The sequence below is a fragment of the Polyodon spathula genome, chromosome 13 (assembly GCF_017654505.1).
Source record: "Polyodon spathula isolate WHYD16114869_AA chromosome 13, ASM1765450v1, whole genome shotgun sequence".
NCBI classification, from domain to species: domain Eukaryota; kingdom Metazoa; phylum Chordata; class Actinopteri; order Acipenseriformes; family Polyodontidae; genus Polyodon; species Polyodon spathula.
Window position 1 is genome coordinate 1,851,296 of NC_054546.1, and position 23,989 is coordinate 1,875,284.

The 23,989-nt window shown below is 39.8% G+C and overlaps 1 protein-coding gene across 1 annotated transcript in view; it reads right to left on the reverse strand.

The window, feature by feature from the left end:
- Window positions 1-2,265: 2,265 nt before the first annotated feature.
- The window catches only part of LOC121325556 (RNA-binding protein 20-like), a 40,782-nt gene continuing 19,058 nt past the window's right edge, over window positions 2,266-23,989 (reverse strand). The window contains exons 2-14 of the mRNA XM_041268222.1: window positions 19,566-20,745; window positions 18,040-18,101; window positions 17,294-17,391; window positions 17,062-17,135; window positions 9,656-9,799; window positions 9,236-9,367; window positions 9,018-9,097; window positions 8,036-8,705; window positions 7,827-7,928; window positions 6,641-7,241; window positions 6,114-6,230; window positions 5,567-5,688; window positions 2,266-3,756 (exon numbers count right to left, since the gene is read on the reverse strand). Of these exons, the coding sequence (XP_041124156.1) occupies window positions 3,655-3,756; window positions 5,567-5,688; window positions 6,114-6,230; window positions 6,641-7,241; window positions 7,827-7,928; window positions 8,036-8,705; window positions 9,018-9,097; window positions 9,236-9,367; window positions 9,656-9,799; window positions 17,062-17,135; window positions 17,294-17,391; window positions 18,040-18,101; window positions 19,566-20,745 (3,484 nt within the window). The 3' untranslated portion in view covers window positions 2,266-3,654. The remainder of the gene's footprint in view (window positions 3,757-5,566; window positions 5,689-6,113; window positions 6,231-6,640; window positions 7,242-7,826; window positions 7,929-8,035; window positions 8,706-9,017; window positions 9,098-9,235; window positions 9,368-9,655; window positions 9,800-17,061; window positions 17,136-17,293; window positions 17,392-18,039; window positions 18,102-19,565; window positions 20,746-23,989) is intronic.

The window sequence follows — 23,989 nt, forward strand, 5'->3', positions numbered from 1 at the left end:
CACGACAAGACAACCACAGATATTGCATTAGACTGTATTTCTATAACACACCACGACATGGAGAGTACGGGACACGGAACGTGACGTTAAAATGTAGCTGCTGCTGCCCCTCGCCTTGGAAAAGTAACACTGCAGTTGTCGTGTTCGAACATCGTGTCGACAAAGCTAACGTTATCAGAATGGATTGTGTTGTGCTGGTTACTGGATACAGTAACGTATATACGGAACTGTTTTATTATGATCTGATTTATTAAAACGTCGTCTGTATTCCTGATCTCTCTCTCTCTCTCTCTCTCTCTCTCTCTCTCTCTCTCTCTCTCTCTCTCTCTCACACACAATAATAGGTGGGCTTCAGGGAGTTACGTCATAAATTAGAAGTTGAAGGGATCGAGAAATTTATAAACAGAACCCCGAGACGGAATTGTTTTCCTGTAACTCACTGAAGAGACCAATCTATTATTATTATTATTATTATTATTATTATTATTATTATTATTATTATTATTATTGTTGTTGTTGTTGTTTCTTTTTATGTAATACATGCATACCGTTGTGATGCTAATATGAAAGAAGACGAGGTTAAGCAGTACAATACGGTTTTTTCAAACGTCATGTTTCTATGTCGTTATCCGTTTATCCCGTTTCGCAGGGATGCGAATGTACCAGCTTTACATTTTTGTTTAAGGTATTCTCATTTTGTTGATAATCAATGCACATTTCTGTGCTGTGGATGTTGTCGGGTGATTGAAAACGAGACATGTTGTGTTTGAATTGAAAGTGATGGTCTCGAGGAATCGAATGGGCAAGTGCATTTTCCTCAAGAGGAATTACCACTTTTTGACGTCATTGCTGGGGTATTGTGCCTTTTTTTTAAGAATGGCTCAGGATGCAAATACAGCCTTCATCCATGTAGTATTCATTGGGTTAGTTATTGTTTTAGGGTTTATATCAACTTGGGTCACGACTTTTTATTTAGATTTTTAGAAATTGCAAGTTGCGCTGCCAAAACATTGAAAATAGCCTATATATACCAAAAACCTATATGGCCAGTTTGGGATTATAATAGCCTATATATACCAAAAACCTATATGGCCAGTTTGGGATTATAATAGCCTATATATACCAAAAACCTATATGGCCAGTTTGGGATTATAATAGCCTATATATATATACCAAAAACCTATATGACCAGTTTGGGGTTGTAAAAGTCGGGTTTCATTACATAACAAGTGGTTAAATTAATGGCGAAATGCATTTGCAGTATTTTGCCACTGAAGGGCGCTCTCCCAACTTTATGAGCTTCAAAACAAACAAACCAAAAAAACTTTTCGTGTTTAGAAAGAATGCAAAGTTTAATGTTATGAATAGAACACAAAAATACTATGTGCTGGTCATTTGATTTGTTGTCCCCTATGTGCATTCTAATTTACACACAATCATTTTAAATATTTGTTAAAAATGTACAGTGCATATAGTATTTGACAACACAATGTATCATTTTAATATCTGATAACCCAATGGCAGTTTTGGTTGTTCTGAATCTAGACTTACAAAATATATTTATATATTATAAAGTTTCATCTAGTTTGTGGAACTTTATGTTTTGTAAAGGTTGCACATGTATTATGATTAAATATTAAAGATATTCAGGAGTATGTTTAAGAATGAAACTATTCAGTATATTTCAAAAACAGCCCCCTTCATTGCCAGACAAATGCAACACTCAGACCGGGTCGATAGCAACCGGAAGTCAGATAAGCGTTGAAGCAACGCTGCAATAACTAATGTCAACACCAGGTGTCACAAGCGATCCATGTGACAAACAATACTTACTACCCAGTGCAAAACTTGGTAAGTTTCCCAAAAGGAAAAGCAAATGATTCATATTTCAAAAAGTTGGTTTCCAAAAAGCAAAATCTGTCTCCTGTTAGTTATGAATAAAAGCAGGACTGCAGTATTTGTCATTTTTGTTCAGAATTATTTCTGGATCCAAACACATCAGATTTTTGCGCACAAAAAAAAGTATTTTCTCAGAACTCTGTTTAAAACAATTGTGATGCTGAAGACCAAGCAGACAGGTTTATATTAAAAAGTCTGAGGAAAGTGCTGCCAGGTTTTACACCACTGGCTGATGTCAGGGATAACCGTTACCGTTATACCGTTAAACAGATCCTGTGGACATGCTTATGAAAACACACATCAATGGGTGATTTTCTTTAACATTCTGTGATGAAAAAAGTGTCCCACTCATACATTGTTTCAGAGTGTTTATTGCAATCACTTTTTGGAAGAATCCACATTTAAAATATTTAACAAATAATTAAATACAAAGCTTCACCCCCTTAGTGCAATCAACTGTACAGTTCAGGGAAAAAATCCAACTTTTTACAAACCCCAAAATGCATATTACTTTTAAAGAAAATTCACAATAAATATTCACATAAATGGTCCAGTTCAAGTTTACTTCAACAATTACAGCTCTGTGTAAAAGTATTTTCCCTGAATATGTCTCTGCTTTTATCTTATTGCCATTCTCAAAGTGCAGGATCCTTGCGGTTTGCAGTGGGGTACAGTAGCACAGACCCCCTAGATAGCGGTGACTGGGACACTTGTAGTGGCACAAGTGCCTTCAGATTAATCAGGACAATATGCTGTCTTCAAAGACCCTGATGCAGCTGAGGTGCCTTTACCACCTTTTGAAAAATTTGAGTTGCTCTTAAGCCGAGTAGAACCTCTCAAATGCACACGTCACAGGGTCTGGTTTATTATGAATTCAAGATTGCCTGGTGGAAGCAATCATTTCGACTTTTAATCTTCAATGGATTACACTGGAGGGAAACCGGGTCAATTTAAAATACAACAAGTCAAATCATTCCCTAGTTAGGACAATTTTGGCTTGAGAGGTGCCTACATTTGGCCCCCATCTGGCACATACTTAGTAACAGAGGTGTATAAAGATAAGAGTTTTTATTTTACAGCATGCTATTTGGCAGCCAGAAATGGAGAAATCGAATACATTGTTTAACCTAGAAGAATATCAATTGGACTGCACATATGGATTGTGATTGTTTTCTATCTACTGGGGATTGTCTGGGGATTCATACATTGAATTGTGTAGCTTTCCTGTAAGTCTCAGCTGATTGAACTGAAGCACCCTGAACAGTTATCCTAGTAGATATTTTAGCAGAGCCATACGTGATTATCAGAACGCTCATAATGCCACCACCCTGTCCATAAGAGACCAGCAGTTTCAATTAGGATAAACAGAACAGCAAGACTACATTTGTTTAAATGTAATTTAAAGGGATATGCCTATGTTCACCTGGGGGCCAACATTATAGCAGTACTGTGCTTTATTCCAGCCATTCAGCCACATTCATGTGTAGCAGTCCACTCTGCTCAGGTTTACAGCAGTTACACAGTGAGGAATAGGGACGGGAGTCTCGTCTCACGTGAGCGCACGCCTGAGTGTGAGAAGCTGTGTGGTATTAGATGGTTCTGCTGGTATTACATGCACACCAATTGAGGTGGGTGGAGATGGTCTACTGTTTCAGCAGTTCACATCCTTGAATTCCTATCCAGGATCTGGCTCATCTGTTTATGCTTCACAATAGGCACATATTTCCTTTTTTCCCCTTTGCAGAATCAACAGGGCTACTTCCCTTCAAACTGCGGGGCAATCCCAGCTTCTTCAGCAGCTGTGTTGTTCCTCTGTGCGCTTCTTATACCTTCTTCTGCTAACTGGGTCAGGTACTTCTGAAAAGACATGGCAGACAAAATATTGAGGTTTTTCTTCTCTGGACAAAGTGTGGGTTTTATCTATATACTGTGTAAGCCGTAACAGCTCTGTACACAAAGCAATGCTGTGTAATTGGGAAGATACCACTGCATTGTGAAATATTAAAGATATGAATTAGCTATATTATTATATTATTATAATTATAAAATAATATTATAATATATAATAATTATCCCTGTCTTGATTAGGAGAGAGATCGTTGTCCCTCTCTCTAACAACAGGGAGCTAAGCTTGTTTCCCTGTAAAATTGGTTTAACAGTTTACCGTTTGCAAATGCAAACTCTGTCAATAACACAGTGCCACAGGGTCAATTTACCCCAACACCTTTGTTTTTATTGAAATCACTTTCCTAACACATACTTTACACAGAGTTGTCCTCTCACTCTCCTTCCTCTAGAGGAGAGTGATAGGATATATATATATATATATATATATATATATATATATATATATATATATATATATATATATATAGATAGTTAGATAGATAGATAGATAGACAGACATAGATATAGATATAGATAGAGTAAGGTGTCGCTTAAACTAAACCTCCTCTTTTGGCTGCAGCTTCCTCCTGACACAATATGATTTAATGACCTGTCCCACCATTTCATAACCTACTGTAGACAAGCAATATGATGAACTCACTGGAGGTACGTCATTTCTGCACATTACCCAGTTTGACAGGCATGACAGCTGCTCTTGCCCATTTCGCTTTGGAATGTCAGTCAGGCAGTCATGCAGGTTTCAGCAGCGTCAGGTTATTTAGCAGAAGGAGTAATGCAGTCTGGGCACTAACAAGCAACTTAATACACCTCTGAATCCACTGGGCTGTGTCCCTCTTTGATTGCAGGGTCTGGGAGAGCACACTTCAGTATGGATTTGCACTGCCAGCTGAATCTTTGTGTCATGTTAATCCTGACCCCTGCTGGGGATTTCATGACTCAAGTGCATTTTACAAACAGAATAACACATGAGATAGAGTTTCAGCAGAAGAGGGTAATTTCACACTTTCCTGATACACATGTTTACTCACTGGGACTCAAATGCAGCCTAAACCATAATGTGTATCAGTCATGTCATCAGTCAGTGGTTAGCCTATCAATCAGCAAATAAGATGTGCATGAATGAGAAAGTATATACAGAGATAAGAAACTACACTTGAAATACAAAACGTTTCATTTAAAGCAGCAACAACATAATGTATCCTAGGCGATATTTCATTTAAAAGTGATAACAACGTGTATTATAATAGTTAAGACCTAATCAAGAAATAACAGCACGGTAAAAACAGACACCCAGCTCACCTCATGCAGTTTTAAACTACATTACAACTGCACTGAAGAGATGGGTTTTAATAGGTGTTTACAATTATTGAAACTGTCAGCTCCTCTGATGTTAATAGGGAGGTCGTTCCATAACACTGCAGCCAGACAGCTAAAGGAACGCCCGCCCAAATTCACTTCTGCTGTTGTTGCTATATGGTAATTCAATGCGCTTACAGTATGTTTCAGTGCACAAGGATACGGTAAGAAGAAATAATGTTAGAAAAATTGCCTTTTTGCTATAGAGCTTGGTGTAATTGGAAGAGACTATCCAGTGGCATTAAAGCCGATTGCAAGTGATGTTCCTCTTTGCTTGTGCTTCTGTTATTAGTTTTCCGTTCAGTGTAATGATTCAGTGAGCAAGTTCCCATGTCTATGGAAGGACCGCTGCAGTGTAATACAATGGCCCCACTGCTGTGCTTGTCTGTTCTGTTGTGCTTACCTGCAGGTTCTTGTAATGAACAGTACTTCTACAGTGCGTTGTTTTGGCTGTCTCCTGGCTGGTGTAAAACAGCCCACAGAGTTTGCAGTAAAACCCAGTCCTGGGCACCACAAACTCCATCCCTAAATAAACAATAGATCAATCAAACACTGCTGCAGAGCAGGTTACAGCTACAGCATCACCTTACACAATGAACTAATTTTGCTTCATAAAGTTGACTGAAACCTGTTGAATAATGTTACTTATTGCATTACATACCACTTTGTAGTCTCCATATACTCCATGAAAAAGTGACAAACAACACCTATCAATCTACATCAAATACTGTACTACTGTTATGGCTTCCGATAGACTTTTGCAATATTGTTTTGTAGTTTATTTGATGGCATGATCCTAAAATTCTAGGTGATGTAAAACTTTTGGCCATAGCTGTATATTGCAATAAGGTTAATCTACAACAGCTAAACAACAAACGTGGCCAGACAGTCTGTGTGTGATGATAAGCCTCTTCAAATAAAGGTCTGGATGCAGGACTCCTCATGCTCACCTAATGGGATGCTGAGCTCTCCGAACACATTCTCCTCCTCCCATTGTGCTTGGGATTGGGGTTCACTAGCACCCTCCTCTGGGACTCTGAGAGACTCCCTCTGTGACTTGCTGTTGACTGATAAATAAAAATAAAAAATACATTTATTTTAATCAAGTCTCCTAGAGCTATGGTTTTAAGAACTCAGATTACATTACCACATATTTGAGAATATTTTGAGGGATTATCCTGCACTCTATTTTCAAATGGTCAGCTTGCAATTGCAAACTCTTAATGCTTTGAGGAAGATGGAGTTGCTCCAGCAGTTCTTACAATTACCACTCTTTATTATGTTATCTGACTATCTTTGAATTAAACAAATGATAGAATTGTGAATTATTATTATTATTATTATTATTATTATTATTATTACATATATAATTTTAATTCAATGTTTCTTGTAAGCAGACATGACAACCAGTAATTGCAGCTTTCAAATCAAATCCTTGAATCAGAACATTTAAGTGTTACAGGTAACAATATATTACTTTTATGTTCTTCTAGAATATCGTCATTAACCATTTCTTCAGCTGCAGATTTTGCCTTCATTTCCAACTTGCCAACGTCACCATTCCCCAGCACATCTGAAGGATTGCAGTCTTCTATGAGGGCCCCTTGGTCTTGCAGGCCCCCCTCCTGATGTGGGAGATCTGGGCTGACTGGTTCCAGCTCTGCGCAGGAACATGCCTCTTTGATGGCAGTCTGGAGATCCTGCGCTGGAAATTCCCTGACATGATCTTCTTGTTGCAGTTCACAGACCTCGTCTTTAAGGACTTGGTTCGGAATTAGTTCTTTATCGTAGTCCCCTTGAACAGCAGACTCTCCTGTTGCTGGGCTCCCCCCTGCCCTCTCATCACTCTTCTTGTAGCTACACAGCCCTCTCAGCGCCACGCTGCCCGCTGGCGCACTGCTGGAGTCGGTCAGCTCAGCAGGTTTCCCCCCTGCTTGGGCAGCCTCCTGCAGTTCTGATATGTCAGGCTCGATGATGCAGTCCTCTTCCTCTCCCACCTCGTCAACTGTGACCAACTCCTCCATGTTGCTGGGGTACCACGACTCCCCCTCAGTCCCGCTGCCACTCTCCCACTCACCCTGCAAGAGTAATCAACACAACAATGTCACCATGGAAACTACTTGGGCTGGCTTACGTGGGCCACAGATTCATATCATTTCTGAAAGTTTAAAGGAGAGAATCTGAAGTGTAAACGCTAATGTCATTTTGTATAAATATTCAGCCTAACTTGGAGAGCAGACAGTTACTTCAGGTCTCATGACTAGCTGCACAGGCACAATGTTGAATCAAACGCTGCAGGAACATTCATGCTTCTACTCATAAAATACCCTGAAATCATAATCTTTAAAAGCCACCATCAGATTGAAAAATTGCTATTCAGTCCCCCAGCGGGAAGAAATATATATTTTTAACCAACAAATGTAACCCAATCCATTCCAAGGATGCTCCTGGATCCTTTATAAATTTACAACAGGACAACTTTTGCTGCACAAAGCTTCTTTTTGCCTCTAACAAATAACGTTCCACATACAAAATCATCTAACTGACATCTCTCCACAATGATTATAAGTTACTGTCAAAACACCCCTGAAACTTGAAGTTGGTAGAAGTGATATAAAGTAATGTTCACCCTGGTTTTGGGTCTGACAAGGCCTCATTTTTACCTGATCTCCATGGTTCCTCTCAGTGTCTGGCTCCCTTGATTCCTTGCCGTTCCTTTCAGGTGACATTTGCCGTTCCTTTATTTTGTGCTCTATTTTCTTTCCCTGCAATTGAGTGATACAAGATAAAACTGATATGTAACCACTATACTTAAAAATAATACAGCACTTTAACAAGAACCTAATGGCAGTTCATCAGCCTGTGTTCTTACCTCACTGCCTGGCACTCTCTCCTTCTCTGCTGAAGGCTGTTGATTTACCTTCTTGCTTCTCCCCCTTTCGCTGCTACCTTTCTTACCCCTATCTTCTGGTGTCCTGCTGGCTCTTGTTTCTGTGCCAGGGTCCTCCTGTGACTCACTCCCTGAATGTTTCCCTTCCCTTGCTCTGTGATGGGGCTCTGGGTCCCTCCTCTTGGACTTTATGTCGTGGCGCTGGTGCTGTTTCTGAGGCTCGTCTGACTTGTGTTTAGACTCCTTCTTGTAATACTCGTCCTCTTTGCTTCGATAGGAGCAGTAGGGCACATTCCGGGGACTGTTCTTGGGATACCTATCCCTGTTTCCCCGCAGCTCTTCTACCCATTCATCCAAAGATCTCGGGCTTAGCTTATCGCTGTCTTTCAGGTACTGCTTCCTCCTGTCCTGCATCCAATTATCTGCTGGATCCTTTTCATTAGTCCCCCAGCCCTGCTCATCCTCTTCTATCCGAGTGTGGGGGGACCAATCCCAGGAGGCCCTCCTCTCCTCCAGCCCGTTGCTCCACTCCAGTCGGGAGGGGCCCAGGGGGCTGTGGGCTGAGCTGCAGGAGGTAAAGCTGGTACTGTGTGACCTAGGGCTCAGGGAGCGACTTATTGGGCTGCGAGATCGAGTCCTCTCCAAGGGGTACCTTAGTGCACAAAGAGGACATCCAAACTGGTAATCACAAAACATCAGCCAAAGCCAACTGCTTTTCAGGCGTAATCTGATTTTAGACACAAAGAAGGTTTGTTTTCTTGCCTTCTCGTTCATCTTGAGCTAGTACAGCTGCCAAATCCGATGCAGTGGAAGTCCTGTACTTGTGTGTTATTTATCTACATCAATTCACAGAAATGCTTTTCTAGAGCTTTTAGCATTGCTCATTCAGTCATAAACCAGTGAATAAAACAGCTGTTTTCTTAATGGCCCTAGTTGTAAAACATGGGAATATTGAGATACTTGCCTTTCTATATCATGCATCACATCCTTTTCTCTCTGAGAATGAATGTTATGGATGATAGAGTCCACATCCTTTCCTGGTTTCTAAAACAAAAACAAGCAAAAAAGAACAAAACAAATGGGGATAATCTATTACTATGCATATGTTTTCAAATTAAACCACAAACTGATTTGAGACTGCTACATGCAATCCACTCAGGCGCGTGACTCAGATTGGTTTACCTTGAGCTGCAGCTCCTTGTAACATTTTGATATTCTAATCAGCAGCTTCTGGTCATGAACTGTGGCTGGAGTCTGTTGGTAATATTGCACCATAGCTTGGGCTGCCTCAGCATAGGCCATCTCCAAAAAAGCCTGTTAATTAAAAAAAGAGAGCTTTGTACCTGAACCACTTTGCTGCATGTTTACTGATAACGACCCCCATCAGTAATCTAGTTTTTAGTTTATGTTGTCTGTTTAGCTGAGGGAACATGAAGCCCCTTTGTGGTTTGGGACTAGGGTTCAAGCCGCTGTTCCTGAAAAGGTATTAAAAATCACAGAGGTACTTTGTAATTCTTATTTTGTTATGTTTGGCTTTTATTTGTCCCAGACGGAAATTGCAGAATGCGTTTTTACTTTTCTGTTGCTAATGGCAACCCCTACCTGGTGAGTGGACTTCATGAGGATATAGTTAGTGACTTTCCCAAAGGGGAGTCCCAGGTTGATGACATCATTTTCAGTGCAGCTTCCCTCCGGAAGATTACAGATGTGAACAACTCTGCTAACTGTGGGCTTTCTCTGCAGAAACTGAAAAGAGATTTGTTGGTTTTTTTAAGATTGGACTTTCTTTGGTCAGTGAACTGTAAAAACTGCTAAAACTCTTATCATATAAACTGCATTAGGTAAGCATTTTAATCCAAAAATTAAAATAAATAAATACATTTTAAAAAAAGAATAATTTTCAATTTACAAATTTAATTGAGGAGTACACCATTTTCAACATGAGACCCAAATGTAGGGCTGTTCATAAGATCATAAGAAAGTTTACAAAGGGGAGGAGGCCATTCGGCCCGTCTTGCTTGTTTGGTTGTTAGTAGCTTCTTGATCCCAGAATCTCATCAAGCAGCTTCTTGATGGATCCCAGGGTGTCGGCTTGTTTCTTTTTTCAGGTCAAAAAAATCCCCAGGGTCGACACTGTTAATAACGTTTAGAATTTTGAATGCTTGAATCAGATCGCCGCGTACTTTTCTTTGTTCAAGACTGAATAGATTCAATTCTTGAATGAGGCTTCGGCTCCATGTATTGTGTCTTTCTTGGCAAATGTTTTTAATTAAAAAAAGCATATACAATTCATGATGATGGTTAGTAACAAAACTTGTTGATCTTTTCATGAAATGTAATTTGTGTGGCTACATTAAAAATAATAATAATAATACAAAATACACATTATTAATAATAATAATAATAATACAAAATAATAATAATAATAATAATAATAATAATAATAATAATAATAATAATAATAATATATAATAATAATAATAATAATAACATAATAATAACAACATGCTTAGATACCAAGGTGAAAAAAGGTGAAACTAGGTGAAAGATATTTCTGTGGAAAGAGTTACTAGCACTTTCTTCATTATATTTCCAGCACTGCTTTGACTGGAAGAAAGCAAAGAGCTTTTGAAATATATTGGTTCCAAGAAGAGTAGAGTAGCGGCTTCATTCATTTCATTCTTGAACTGAGCCTTGCTTTGTAACAGACAAACAACCTGTGTTAATGTAATAATACAACATACTTTTTTTTATTACTGTAATCCAGTTATTAAGCCACTGCCCCAGCACAATGCCCCCATACTAGACTAGACTAGACAAGTGGTGTAGGCAGATTACATGTATTAGCAGCTCTTCCCCCTCTGCATAATCTGCACCTGTATTCAGCGCCTGTATTCAGCACCGGCTAAGATATTGAAGAAGTCATGGAAGACCACCAAGCAGGCACTTCACACATCTGATGGCAACAAACATTTTATTAAGCCTGACAAGTTACACTGAAGGTTATCCAGAAAGTTTTAGTTCCCAAAGAAGAAATCCTTGCAAACCCCCCCACTGCCCATTCCCAGGTTCTGAGTCGTGATATTTAAAAAGTTTAACAGGTATTCAGGAGTGCCTGGGCAAGTGAACAGGAGCTTTATCATTTGAAAACATATATTCGCAAATAGAAAATCTCTTGATAAAATACAACTTAGCTAGGGCTGACGTTCAAAGCAGTTAATAAAAAAAGATGTTCTGTGTCTCAAAATAAATAATTCTGATCTTAGTGTACAGAACTCAGGCATTCAGAACGACTGACAGCATTGCTAGCAGGGAAGGACTCCCTCTGCAGCTGTCTGAACTAAGTATCTACTGGCGTCTACTTTTACAACGTACTTATTGCTTAAGCCTATAAATGTGTGTCCCTGCAGGCAGATTCAGCCTGGAGTTGTGACAGCGGTAATAAGGTTTATCCCTTTCAGATCAAAAAATGTGTCACCTAATCCCTCTCAGACATCCATTCCCCTTTGTGACTAATCCTCTCGGATCGCTAAGTATAGAAGCCCCTGCTGCTTAGGGGGACACACACACACACACACACACACACACACATGCAACGCACACACACCGCTGTGTCACAGCAAAAAGGAGAAATTTAGGAGGCATATCAACACCTCTGAGAAGACCGTCAACCTGTATTACTGGTCCCAGGCAGAATGGGGGGGGTTCTAATTAGAGGAGGAATGTCAGGGCGCTTGTTCTGTTTATGTTGGAGCAGAGTCACAGGGGCTCTCAGCTGCAGACAGATTTACATACTGAAAACTGCTGACACGATTGCATAAAGGGTGAGACTAATGTCAGCTGGAATAATCGAGATGGCACAAGTTGAAGTCAAAGGCATCAATACAAAAAACTATTCTGTCATTCTGGTGAAAGCGCAACATGATTGATAGTGCAGGATCAAATCTCTGGTATAAAACCCCACAGCACTCCCCTTGTCAGGTCTGACTAGAAATGCGGCTGCACAGCCTAGTAGAAACAGGACACGTCACTATTTCATGGGGACATTTTTGGTATTTAATAATTTGGTAGACTTAGGAATGAAAGACACTGAGCCCCATACTGAAGAGTAAACAACAGTTAAAGTGCAGGAACATTGTTCGAAAGAAATAAAACTATTAAGAAAAAAGAGATAAATAAAGGAGATAAAATGAATGGTTGTTACTTCCAACTGTGTTGTGTTTTTGTAGTTTTAAAATGTTAAAATTTATTTTGTAAAATTTGGTTTGGTTTTTGCGCTTCTTCCAAGCAGGCTAGAGGTAAAATGTAAAATCCAGATCAACTTATGTGATCGATCCCGGGTTTGCTAATCTAAATGACTGTGTCGCAGCTCAGATAACACTGGCAGAAACAGAATATTTAAAAAGAGAAATGAAAAGCCAGCAGGATTCCCAGCTAGCATGTGTTAAAGCTTTTTGCTAGCAGGCTGACACTTTGGAAAGAAACTCTAACCGTCTAATCTTAATTGCACCAGTGTGAGGTCTCCATTTTATTGCTTTTGGCCTGAGCCCAGACTTTAACAGTTTCAGACATAAAAGTGATAATTCTATTAGAGGCTTCATGACACTCCAGGGAAGGTCACACAGACTTGCCTAATAAAGATGTACAGAAACTGAAATCAACAGGCTGTTTATGTCCTTGAAATCTATCCGTATTTGTTTGCTTAATAAAATATTGCCTTGTGATCAGCCAAGTGCCAGCTTGCGTGAAGGTCTTAAAATAATGGCATTGATGCACAATTAACATACTGACCTTCCACGGATCATGACAAAACTTGCCTTTTTGGTCTACAGAAGTAACAGCAGCAATATAACATGCAGCGCATTTGATATTATAATAATTACAATCACTCACACACGCACGTTCATTTTAATGTTAAAGCAGGTAGAATTCTGGATTCGTTTTGTCAACTCTTTTTATAGCCGTGGTTAAAAGCAAAAGCATATCAAGCACAATTAAGCTTGGAAGAGGCTTGGGCACAGTATATTAACATATGTTCAAAACTGTAATTATCACCCAAATCTGTTAGGGTGTCATAATGGAAAATTACTACCTATAGCATTTGTTAAAAATGTTTTTTATTACAGAGTACAATTTGCTTTTTTTTTGTGAAAACAAACCAGTGATATAAATCATTTATGTCCATCAAAACTGCTTTAAAAAATATTTTTCTGAATTTAGAAATTTTTAAACAGAGTAATAAACTCTATTCATTATTGTATTCTGAATTACCCTTAGTCCTTCATTTTGGGTAATATGGTTACAATGTGTCCAATCCCTTCCACATGAGGCATCAGGTATAAGACCTAGACCGTACTGCTGCCAGCATTCTTTAGTTTTTGTATGACTTTCTTAAAAATAGATCTATGATACCCTTTTTCTACTATAAGCAGGCAGACGACTATATAAATGCATATTTTAATTTAGCAGAACACTATGGCACTGAGACTCCATTTCCAGGACTGCAAGGTCCGTCCCCTGATCCTGTCGGTTTATTTAGCGCTGCTTCCCTGTTGGTTCAGGAAGGGGCTGATGCTACTTGTCTCTGAGGATGAAAAATGTCTCATCTGACAGAGTAACAGTGTAATGGGCACTTGACCACCGGAGCTAATTTTATACAGCCCTTCCTCTACAGAGGTCAGTGCCTGACAGAAACAAATATCACTCATATCACAACGTGACATTCAGAGGAGTAAGCTTTCTGTCTTTACATTGCTGAATTACTGGCTCCAACCAATAAATACACTGATGATCTAAACAATGAATGATATGTATAAAAGTAAAGTGGGTCAATAAATCAGCCCTGGCAAAAAATCCCATTCAGAATACATGTACATTCAACAAGCTACAACAATGAAAACGTGTGCACTAATATCACTAATACAGTGAACAAGCTACAACAATGACAACGTGTGCACTAATATCACTAATACAGTGAACAAGCTACAACAATGACAACGTGTGCACTAATATCACTAATACAGTGAACAAGCTACAACAATGACAACGTGTGCACTAATATCACTAATACAGTGAACAAGCTACAACATTGAAAACGTGTGCACTAATATCACTAATACAGTGAACAAGCTACAACATTGAAAACGTGTGCACTAATATCACTAATACAGTGAACAAGCTACAACAATGAAAACGTGTGCACTAATATCACTAATACAGTGAACAAGCTAATTTATTTTTATTGGACAACACTGGTAATGAACCTTAGCTGAGAAAAGCAACTTCACTGAGATAATCATAGAACACAGTTAGTTGTATAATAGTAAAGCCCCATCTTATCTGGGATGCCAAGTAGATGCATCCTTTTAAATTTACTGGTACTAAAGGGTTCATTGAAACTTGACCCAGATAATCACAGAATACACTATCTCATAGTGTGTGGTATTAAAATCTGCTAAATTAACAAAAATCATGGGACTTCAATTTAGCAGCCATCTTAGATCACGTTTCAAAGTTGGTTTCTATAACACTGAAAATATGAAGTCGGCACCTTGGTTTTATGCGATATTAAGAGATAATTCATGGTGATGGCAGAATGCTGAATAAAAACTCCTTTACCACAGATTACAAGAACAGAAATACCCAAATTATTCTGAGAACCATTAACTACTGCAAGTTGCACCCCATTACAATCTATATCCATCATATGTGATGTATAAATATAAGACCTAAAGAAATGCTGATGCTGTCCAGCAGTAATGAAGACTTCAGAACCTCCAACTGCTATGGAAGCAGGTGGGCATTATAGAAGCTAGCTGTATTTTTATTATTTTATTACTTCAGCGATGAAACGTCTCATAAATCCCAGAAACTAACATGTATGGATGAGTCATTAAAATAAGATTCTCCACCAAGCAGGATCATATGCTCTGCTAGAACATGTACAAATGCTGTTAAGCTACATTTAGTAGGCGCATTTAATAAACCAATCGAAATAGCTATGGAATGAAACAAGAGCAGCAGGGCATGGGATGCACATGGTTAAAGGAGTCATGCTGTATAAACAGTGTAGGGATGTACATGGTTAAAGGAGTCGTGCTGTATAAACAGTGTAGGGATGCACATGGTTAAAGGAGTCGTGCTGTATAAACAGTGTAGGGATGCACATGGTTAAAGGAGTCGTGCTGTATAAACAGTGTAGGGATGCACATGGTTAAAGGAGTCGTGCTGTATAAACAGTGTAGGGATGCACATGGGGTTAAAGGAGTCGTGCTGTATAAACAGTGTAGGGATGCACATGGTTAAAGGAGTCGTGCTGTATAAACAGTGTAGGGATGCACATGGTTAAAGGAGTCGTGCTGTATAAACAGTGTAGGGATGCACATGGTTAAAGGAGTCGTGCTGTATAAACAGTGTAGGGATGCACATGGTTAAAGGAGTCGTGCTGTATAAACAGTGTAGGGATGCACATGGTTAAAGGAGTCGTGCTGTATAAACAGTGTAGGGATGCACATGGTTAAAGGAGTCGTGCTGTATAAACAGTGTAGGGATGCACATGGGGTTAAAGGAGTCGTGCTGTATAAACAGTGTAGGGATGCACATGGGGTTAAAGGAGTCGTGCTGTATAAACAGTGTAGGGATGCACATGGTTAAAGGACTCGTGCTGTATAAACAGTGTAGGGATGCACATGGTTAAAGGAGTCGTGCTGTATAAACAGTGTAGGGATGCACATGGTTAAAGGAGTCGTGCTGTATAAACAGTGTAGGGATGCACATGGTTAAAGGAGTCGTGCTCTATAAACAGTGTAGGGATGCACATGGGATTAAAGGAGTCGTGCTGTATAAACAGTGTAGGGATGCACATGGGGTTAAAGGAGTCGTGCTGTATAAACAGTGTAGGGATGCACATGGTTAAAGGAGCCGTGCTGTATAAACAGTGTAGGGATGCACATGGTTATTTATATATACATAGGCATTTATTTGTATTTCCACAAAAGTGCCTTTCTCCATTTTGTCAGAATGTTTTACTTGACGTGCATATGTCAGTGGCTTCATTCGTGTTTGTGTCCACAGTCGTAGTCAATGCACTGTTGCTGTCGTCTTCATCAGCATTTTTAGCCTTCTTAAAGAAATAGATTGCAATAGAAGAATCCATAATACTCTTTTCATTGCATCAAGAGGACTACTGACTTAATCAGAGATGTGAGTCATGTGACTTAGCTTTCCTATTATGCGGGCTCTGGCTCGACTACACGCCACTGCCTATAGAAAATAGTAGCGGAACAGCGGAACGGCGTTCCGGAGTATTCCAGAGCACACACTGGACCTTAAGACACAGTAGCTGCCATTTATGGAAATGACCCGTCTCTGTGGGCTGCTCCACGAGTTTCTAATTTTAACAACTGTATCAATAGCAGTTCAGGCAACAAGGTTAATTCGCAACTGAGATTATAGGAAACTAACATAAATGGTCAATAAACTCTTCATCTGAGTGCCAATGAATTACACCCAATACATTTCCCACAGACAAGGTTCATTTAAAAAAAAAAACTGTACAACTGGATTTATTAATGCTAAACAGCACAAAGCCACCAGGGTCAGATCACTGGCATGATAAGAAAATGTATCCACACCATTCAACTGCTGTACCTCTTTCAAAAGAGTGCCACGAAAACAAAAACACAACAATACAGCTTTTTCTTTTATCAGTCCTTGGAAGAATGTACTTTTCTTTCTACCTGGAAATAAAAGCAGACTACCCATCCAGCCCATAAATGTATTATGAGTAAGGCTGTATTTTTCAGGATTTACGTGGAATTTACCCAGTGCATGTAATGTGTAGACCCCATGAAAATTCTCATTACTTCTGGTAAATGATTGAACACGTCGCATTGAGCGTCATGTGATGCATAGCCAGGCTACATTCATTATCTTATTATTTTTGCAAGTGTGGTTAAAAGTGGTCGAAACAATGAAATGGATTATCCATTCACCACCGGTGTACTGACCTTTGACCCTAACTGAGTTGATATAAATGTAGGACTTCTCATTGGTGCAGAGATGTGGAGACCTGAGGATAAATCTGGGGTTGAAAAGAAGAAAGAGAAATTAAATCTGCCCGCAAAATATGTTTTCTGCCAAAAAAAATATGTTTTCCAACATTCTGGAAAAATAACTCAATTCTGGGTGCTTAAGGTTGTTGTAAACGAAGTACATGTCAAGCATTTAAACAGCATTCACCTTGAGCTCCAGTTGAGGTATACGCCATAGAGTTATTTGTGGAGGTGTTTAGACTTCCTTCTGAAAATGTTGGAAAATTAGCAAGGCCAAGGGCAGGGCTAAAGAATAAAAATGAAAGGTTTGTCAGTGCAGCAGGAAATGTGCAACATATACAGTATTTATACTTTACATGGCCATTGGAATGATATTTCAGGCCAACAAAGATTATAAATAATTACTGGACTTCACCTTTATGCCAAACTAAGTAAACAAGGAGTATCATCACAGTATTGTCAAACTGAATGTACAAACCCATGACATGACAGTTCAGAAAAGAAATGAAATAAATAGCGGTGTAGAGTACACCTGTTCACAAGTGCGTGGCACTCAGGCATTCAGCTGCGCAAGAGTTAAACACAGTGCTTCCCTCGTCATTTCACAAATGTGGTTAATTCACAGCTAACACATGTTAACAGGAAATTGTACGCATACAGTGCTGTACTTTACTGCACAAGGACCCTTCATTTAATATCCTAAAAAATGTACAATTTGTATTGTTACACACAAAAAAAACAAGGAAGCAATGTAATCTACTGGCTGAAAAGGCAACAAAGTTGAGTGCTGTATAGCACATGAGATGCCTTCCTCTATGTAGATTATTGGGGGTGTTGTTCTTATTCAAGAGAAATTAATTAGCAGTTCATAGTATTCCCTTAGCAGCAGTTATTACACATATTAATAATAGGTAGTATCTGTACAGAACTCACCACTCTGAGAACTGCAGGCATTGCTGAATATGAAGCTTTCCCTTGGCATGCTGGTCCCAGTCCTGAAGATAAATAGATTGGGCATTTATTCCTTTAGACGTGATTAGAAATCGTTCATCAATAAATACGACTTCAATTAAGTGCACACAATTCCGGCTCCATCTTAAAAGAGCAACTTGCAATTGCACTAATTACATCAACTGGAAGCAGCGTGTTGCAGGGGGGACAGGTTAGTGGTTACACTCTGGTGTACCAGCTGCACTTAGAGAGAAAACTGAGAGTTTTTTAATGACCACAGGATGTGATGATTGAAACAGAAACCGGTCTACAGAGTGATTCTAAACAGCAAGAAGATACAGTAGTAAAGTATTGCTTCAAACCTGTATAGCAAGTGGCTCATTAAAACAGTTTCCTGTAGAAAACACAAGAATTCATATCCATGCTACACCGTGTTCACTTGACTGCTGCACGTGTTTACATTGCTGTAGTAGGACCTGTCTGTCCTTCAAAAGATCAAATCTAACACATCAAAAATTTATTCATTTTCTGACTCTGTACATGCAGTAAAATTAATTTCCTTAGCAAGGAGCTGTTAAACTGACTCTGGCGTCACAAGTAACCCAATTCATACCAATTTAAGTTCCACATGAATTATTGGCTGCTAAGCTGAAATGGGTCCATATGGTTAATGTAGATACCTTTCAACTATTAACAAATCACTCAGTACATTCTTAACCAAACTGAAGGACACCAAATTCAGATGTACCTTTATGCCAACACACACAAACACACAAAGAAATATTATTGCTCTCATCCCTACTTACATGCATCGCACAGGGCTTCTTTCCATTTTGGGATTTGAGATTCTATAGAAGAGTAGCCATGTGAACAAACAGCTATATAATAATCTGACCTATTGCTAATCGAAATCTGTACCTGCCAAGTGGCTGCTGAATTTTATGTTTGGTGTTTTCTGATTGATGTGTTTTTTTGTATTTTCTAGTTCTTGTGTTTGATCTTGTTTGCTCTGGTGGTGTGAGCCTCTTGCCAGCTTGTCGTTGGAAATGATAATTTGTTCTCAATTGACTCCTCTGGATAAATAAAGGTTTTGATTGATTGATTGATTGATTGATTGATTGATCATGAATGCGTTATTATTACTTCTCTTTATGTCTGTGTATGTGTCAACAATTAATACCGTGGAAAGAACACACTACATTTTTTTTCAATCATACACTGTAAAAATAAATTACTAATTTGTGATTACACTTTTAAAATGTTTTTAATAACAGCATTAAAAATAAACTCCCATTTTCACATGGTTACATAGAAATGATACAACTATTAAGTATTATTACAAAAAGCGTTAGCAACATCCCAAAAAACTTTGCAAGTACACATGTAGTTACTGTACACAGCACTACACTGTCTGCGTCTAACTTATAATAATGTCAACTAACTAAGTGAAATCGCTATTGCAGAATGAACTCTCGCGGCAATGGTCATAAGTTCTGCTAGTGACCTACCTTTAGATTAAACACCTTCTTATTACAGATGGTGCAGACATGGGGAAGGTGAGCAGGAGTTACTGCATGGAAATCGTTGAGCTGGTGTGGCTGTAGAGGTACCACCAGGCCTGGAGGCACCTGTTCCTCTGCTTGCCTGAGCTGCTCAAATCCTACAAACCCCTGGTTGTTGGGTCCCAGCTTGCTAAATGAATGCTGGCCGGCAACAGGATTGAACTTGGGTTCAGCGGTTGGCTCCTCTGGGTTGTAGAGTTCTCCCCTCATGTGGAATGGCTGTCCTGAAGCCATCCACACAGCGCCTGAGTTAGGTACCAGCTCTGGGTTATTTGGCTTGGAGAAGTTGGCCTGGTTTGGCCACTGGCTGGTGGTACATGTTTCATGGGTGACAGGCCTGGTTAGGTCTTTGTGGTTGCCTTGATGAAAATGATTTGTGTTCTGCTCCCCAGAGAAGCCCAAAGCTTTCTGCCCCTGAGCACCTGCAATGTAGAAATCCCTCTGAAACCCACCTTGGGTCTCCAGCTTTGACTGGCTGGAAGGCTTGTACTGCCCCTCAGCTGATTTCCCTGAAGAATTTAGAGCACTTGGCACCCCACTGAGGAATCCGTACTGGCCCCTTCGCTCCGAGTCTGAGTTGTAAACTGAACTAGCAGGAACACTCATATTATTTCCATAGTCTGTAAAGCCGCTGCATGCATGGGAGACCCCAGGTTGAGCAAGGCCCATGGGTGCTGAGGGTTGTTGGCTTGAAGCCTGAGGCACCATCCCTCCAAAGGGATTCAGTCCTATAGCACTGGGGTTTTGGTTCTGTAGGCTCCCGATGCAACCCAGACCTCCACCCAGTGCTGGGTTCTGAGATGGGAAGAGCAATCCGCCAGATGGAAACCTACTTGCGGACATGCCCAGCTGAGTTCCGCCAGCGTGTCCATGGGGAGTGCTGACCATTTGGTTAAACAAAGGCTGAGACATTGCCACCTTGGAGAGGACCTGGTTGAGAACGGTGGCAGCTGTGTTGCTGTTCACGGCCGTGTGCGCCAGTTTTATCCTCTGCAGGGTGAGCTGGGCTTGGAGCTGAGCGAGCTGGAGGCTGGCTGGGGTCAGGAGTAGAGGGTTCGAACCCCCCCCGCCAAACGGGATGCCAAGGGGGAAAGGCTTCTTCTCCTCGTACTTTGAGGAGGTGGAACTGCAAGTAAATCAAAAAGGTTTTGTTTTATTTCATAGGAAGTAAACAAACTACATCTTGTTCCCGGCCCAGCAGCAGTTGCTGCGGAATTCCATTCAACTGTGGTGCCCTTTCCAGCCTCTGATATAAGTTCTCACGTGGCAGCTAAATTTAGGGCTGGCTGGCTTTAATCAAAACACCTCTGAAAGACTGTCGCCCCTACTTCCTCGTGGAACAGGAGCTGTGAAACCAATAAGATCAGGAGTAGCAATAAACCAAGAGAAGCTTTTTTTAGAAGCTGAAAACACACAGTTCTTAAAGCAGTGTTATATCATTTTTAGTTTTTTTCTCTACACAGATGATAGCCAGCCTAAAAAACAATCCCTTCCCTGCTGTTGCTGAGGAATGGGGTCCGATACCCAGCTATGACCAAAAGTTTAGCATCACCTAGAATTTTAGGATTGAGACATACATTTTAAAAAAATGAACTATATGAGCATAATTTAGATCTTTGACTTAACATAATGCAATGAAAGAAACTACAAAATGACATCACAAAAGTCTACCGGAAGCCATAATAGTAGTACATTTAATGTTAAGTATATGGGAAACAACAAAGCGGTATGCAATTCATTATGTTAACGCAACATTATTTAAGGGTGTTGCAGAAATTACTTTAATATATCTTTGAAGTGTTGTACCAGAACATCATGTTACATAAATGAAATGGTGACTTTCAAAAGGGTAGACAAAGACACCAATTTCAATTCTATTTAACAGACAAATACTGGATATCAATTCTATTTGCTACATGTATACATTTACAACAAGCTTATGCTGTATGATCAAAAAAGTAACTTTAATATACTGTGTATACATGTTGTCAATGTATTGAGTTCCATCCTGACAGAATGGTATGCAAAGTGCATATAGTAGCTGTGGGATGTGGGCTCTGCAGGATAAATTAACTGGCTGTAGCAGTGAAGGAACTAGCAGCTGCTTGTCCCACCTCTCCCAGCAGTGCCATCTCAAAGTTATGTTATTTTAGAAGTGTGCTTTTCAGGGACAGAGCTATAAAACAGGGGGCAGAGAGGCCATAAACACCCAAACATTACAGGACCAGTAACATGATCAGGTCAGATTCTCTATGCCATGAGACAAGTCAACTGGAACAAATGTAAAAGACGTTAAAACAGATAAACAGCTGCTTCATGCACGCAGGCTTTACTTTCACTCTGTTTCTCTGAAAGTGCCACCAGGAAAGGACACCCAGAGTTTCTTTTTCAGATGTTCATGGTGGGTCCATTCTGTGTCATGCTTGTGCTGCTCAGTGTACACATTGCACAGCACTTTAACAGAAGGAAACTAAATGCCTGAAAAGCTGCCTGGCTTGACAAAGATTTTACGCATTCAACACCTGACAGGTGGTTCCCTAAACAGATCCTGTCTGAATAAACATATACAGCCTGCATTTACACAACCCTAAAGAGACGAGTGACTCTCCAATCTATAATTATCTCTGTGCTGACATAAAGCTCATGACAGTCAAATATGGATTCTGAATCTGGTTGCTCAAACAGGGAGGGACTACTCAAAGTCTCCTGGGATTCAACTGTATTTAAGAGATCCAGGTGCTTCTGGCAGTTTAACTCCACTGTGCAAATAGGTCATGTGGTTGACCATGCTTAATGAAATCACAAACAGCAGCATCAGTCAGCCAGCTTGGCTTTCTTCAACGACCTGCATAAGAAAAATCATTAACGTATAGTATATTCCACTGTAATCCTCAGACTATCCTCTGAGAATGCATTAGATTGCAGTTTCCTATTGACAAATGTGAGCCATTCAATAAAAAAGTCTATGCATACCAACAGCAACCCTTAGTCAAACCCATATCAGTTTCCTATTTCTGTGCAAACAGCTGGCAACAGCTGTCACGTCTGTCTTCACTGTACAAGGTACTCTTTTCTTTCAGCGGTCTTTAATTCAAAAATTCCAAAAAGTAGAGTTTGCAGAGTATTTATTTCAGAGTTCGACCATGTTAACTGCTTATGTCCTTTCATCCGGTAAAGGGTTTGTGTAAAACATTCTTACCCTTTTCACAAAATAAATAACATTTTTAAAAAACAGTATCTTTTAACATCTTTTGCTGTGTGCATTGCTCTTTCCTTTTTTAAATGTTCACATTCAACAAAGAAAACATCTTGCATGTTAAACTATGAAAAAAAAGTATTGACTCAAATGGGCAGACCCCAGAATCACCATTGCATTTCTATCAGCAATCAGATAGTTTCCTCTAATTGCAGACTGTTAAAATGTTTACTGTCGTGAAGCTAACGGTTTTATAATTGTGCATATGTACCAGCACTGCCGAATTATTAATGGCAACCCACGGTCTTTGAAGCCTGGTTGTTAAAAATAAATAAATAAATAAATCTTCTTAGATTCTAAAGCGGAACACAAAGCCACTGTTTTCAGGAACAGTGGCTTGAAACCTGGGTCCAGGAGACTCAGCGACCCAGTTTGAGGCAACTTTGCTGTATCAGACCCCAAGTGTCCCTTGGTGTGCATGCCTGAAGAGTAGGCCGGGACCAAATCCAAACAGTGACAACCCGCTAGTCGCTCTTAACCAAACTCTATTTAACAGGGTTTTCTTTTTGAGTATAAGAGATAAAATACTCACAAAGAAAAAAGAACACACTATTAAATACAGTTTTGTTAAGTGCGACTAGCGGGTTGTCACAGTTTTGAATTGGTCCGGGCCCTCGTCTCCTGAAACCAAGTTCCAAGCCACACAGTGGCTTCGTGTTCCCTCAGCTTTAAAGCTTCAAATTGAGTAGCCCTGCTTTCTCAGCAGACTTCTGTCCGAGATTCAGAGTTCATTTACAAACAGATGAGATGAGAGTGATGAGATGACACAAGTGATTAGCAAGCCTGGGGACCGCACACCAGGAGAATGTTGATTTGACACGCAGCAAGTGCACTTAATAAGTTGAGTCATTCAAATCCCTATTCAATATATCATATTGACTGTGTCCCCAATTAAAAATACATAACCTTAAGGTAAGTGAGCCGCAGACAGGGACCAATATTTGTTTCAACAGTGCTTATTAATATGGTTGAACTTACAGTGCCAACTTAGGAGGATAACATTAAGCTTTCTTCAGCATCTGGAAATTACCGAGACAAGAAGCGAAGGGGGTGTAGTCCTGTGGGGCGCAGAAATACATTGCCTAGAAGGCCACGGGCTGAAAAGCCTTGAATG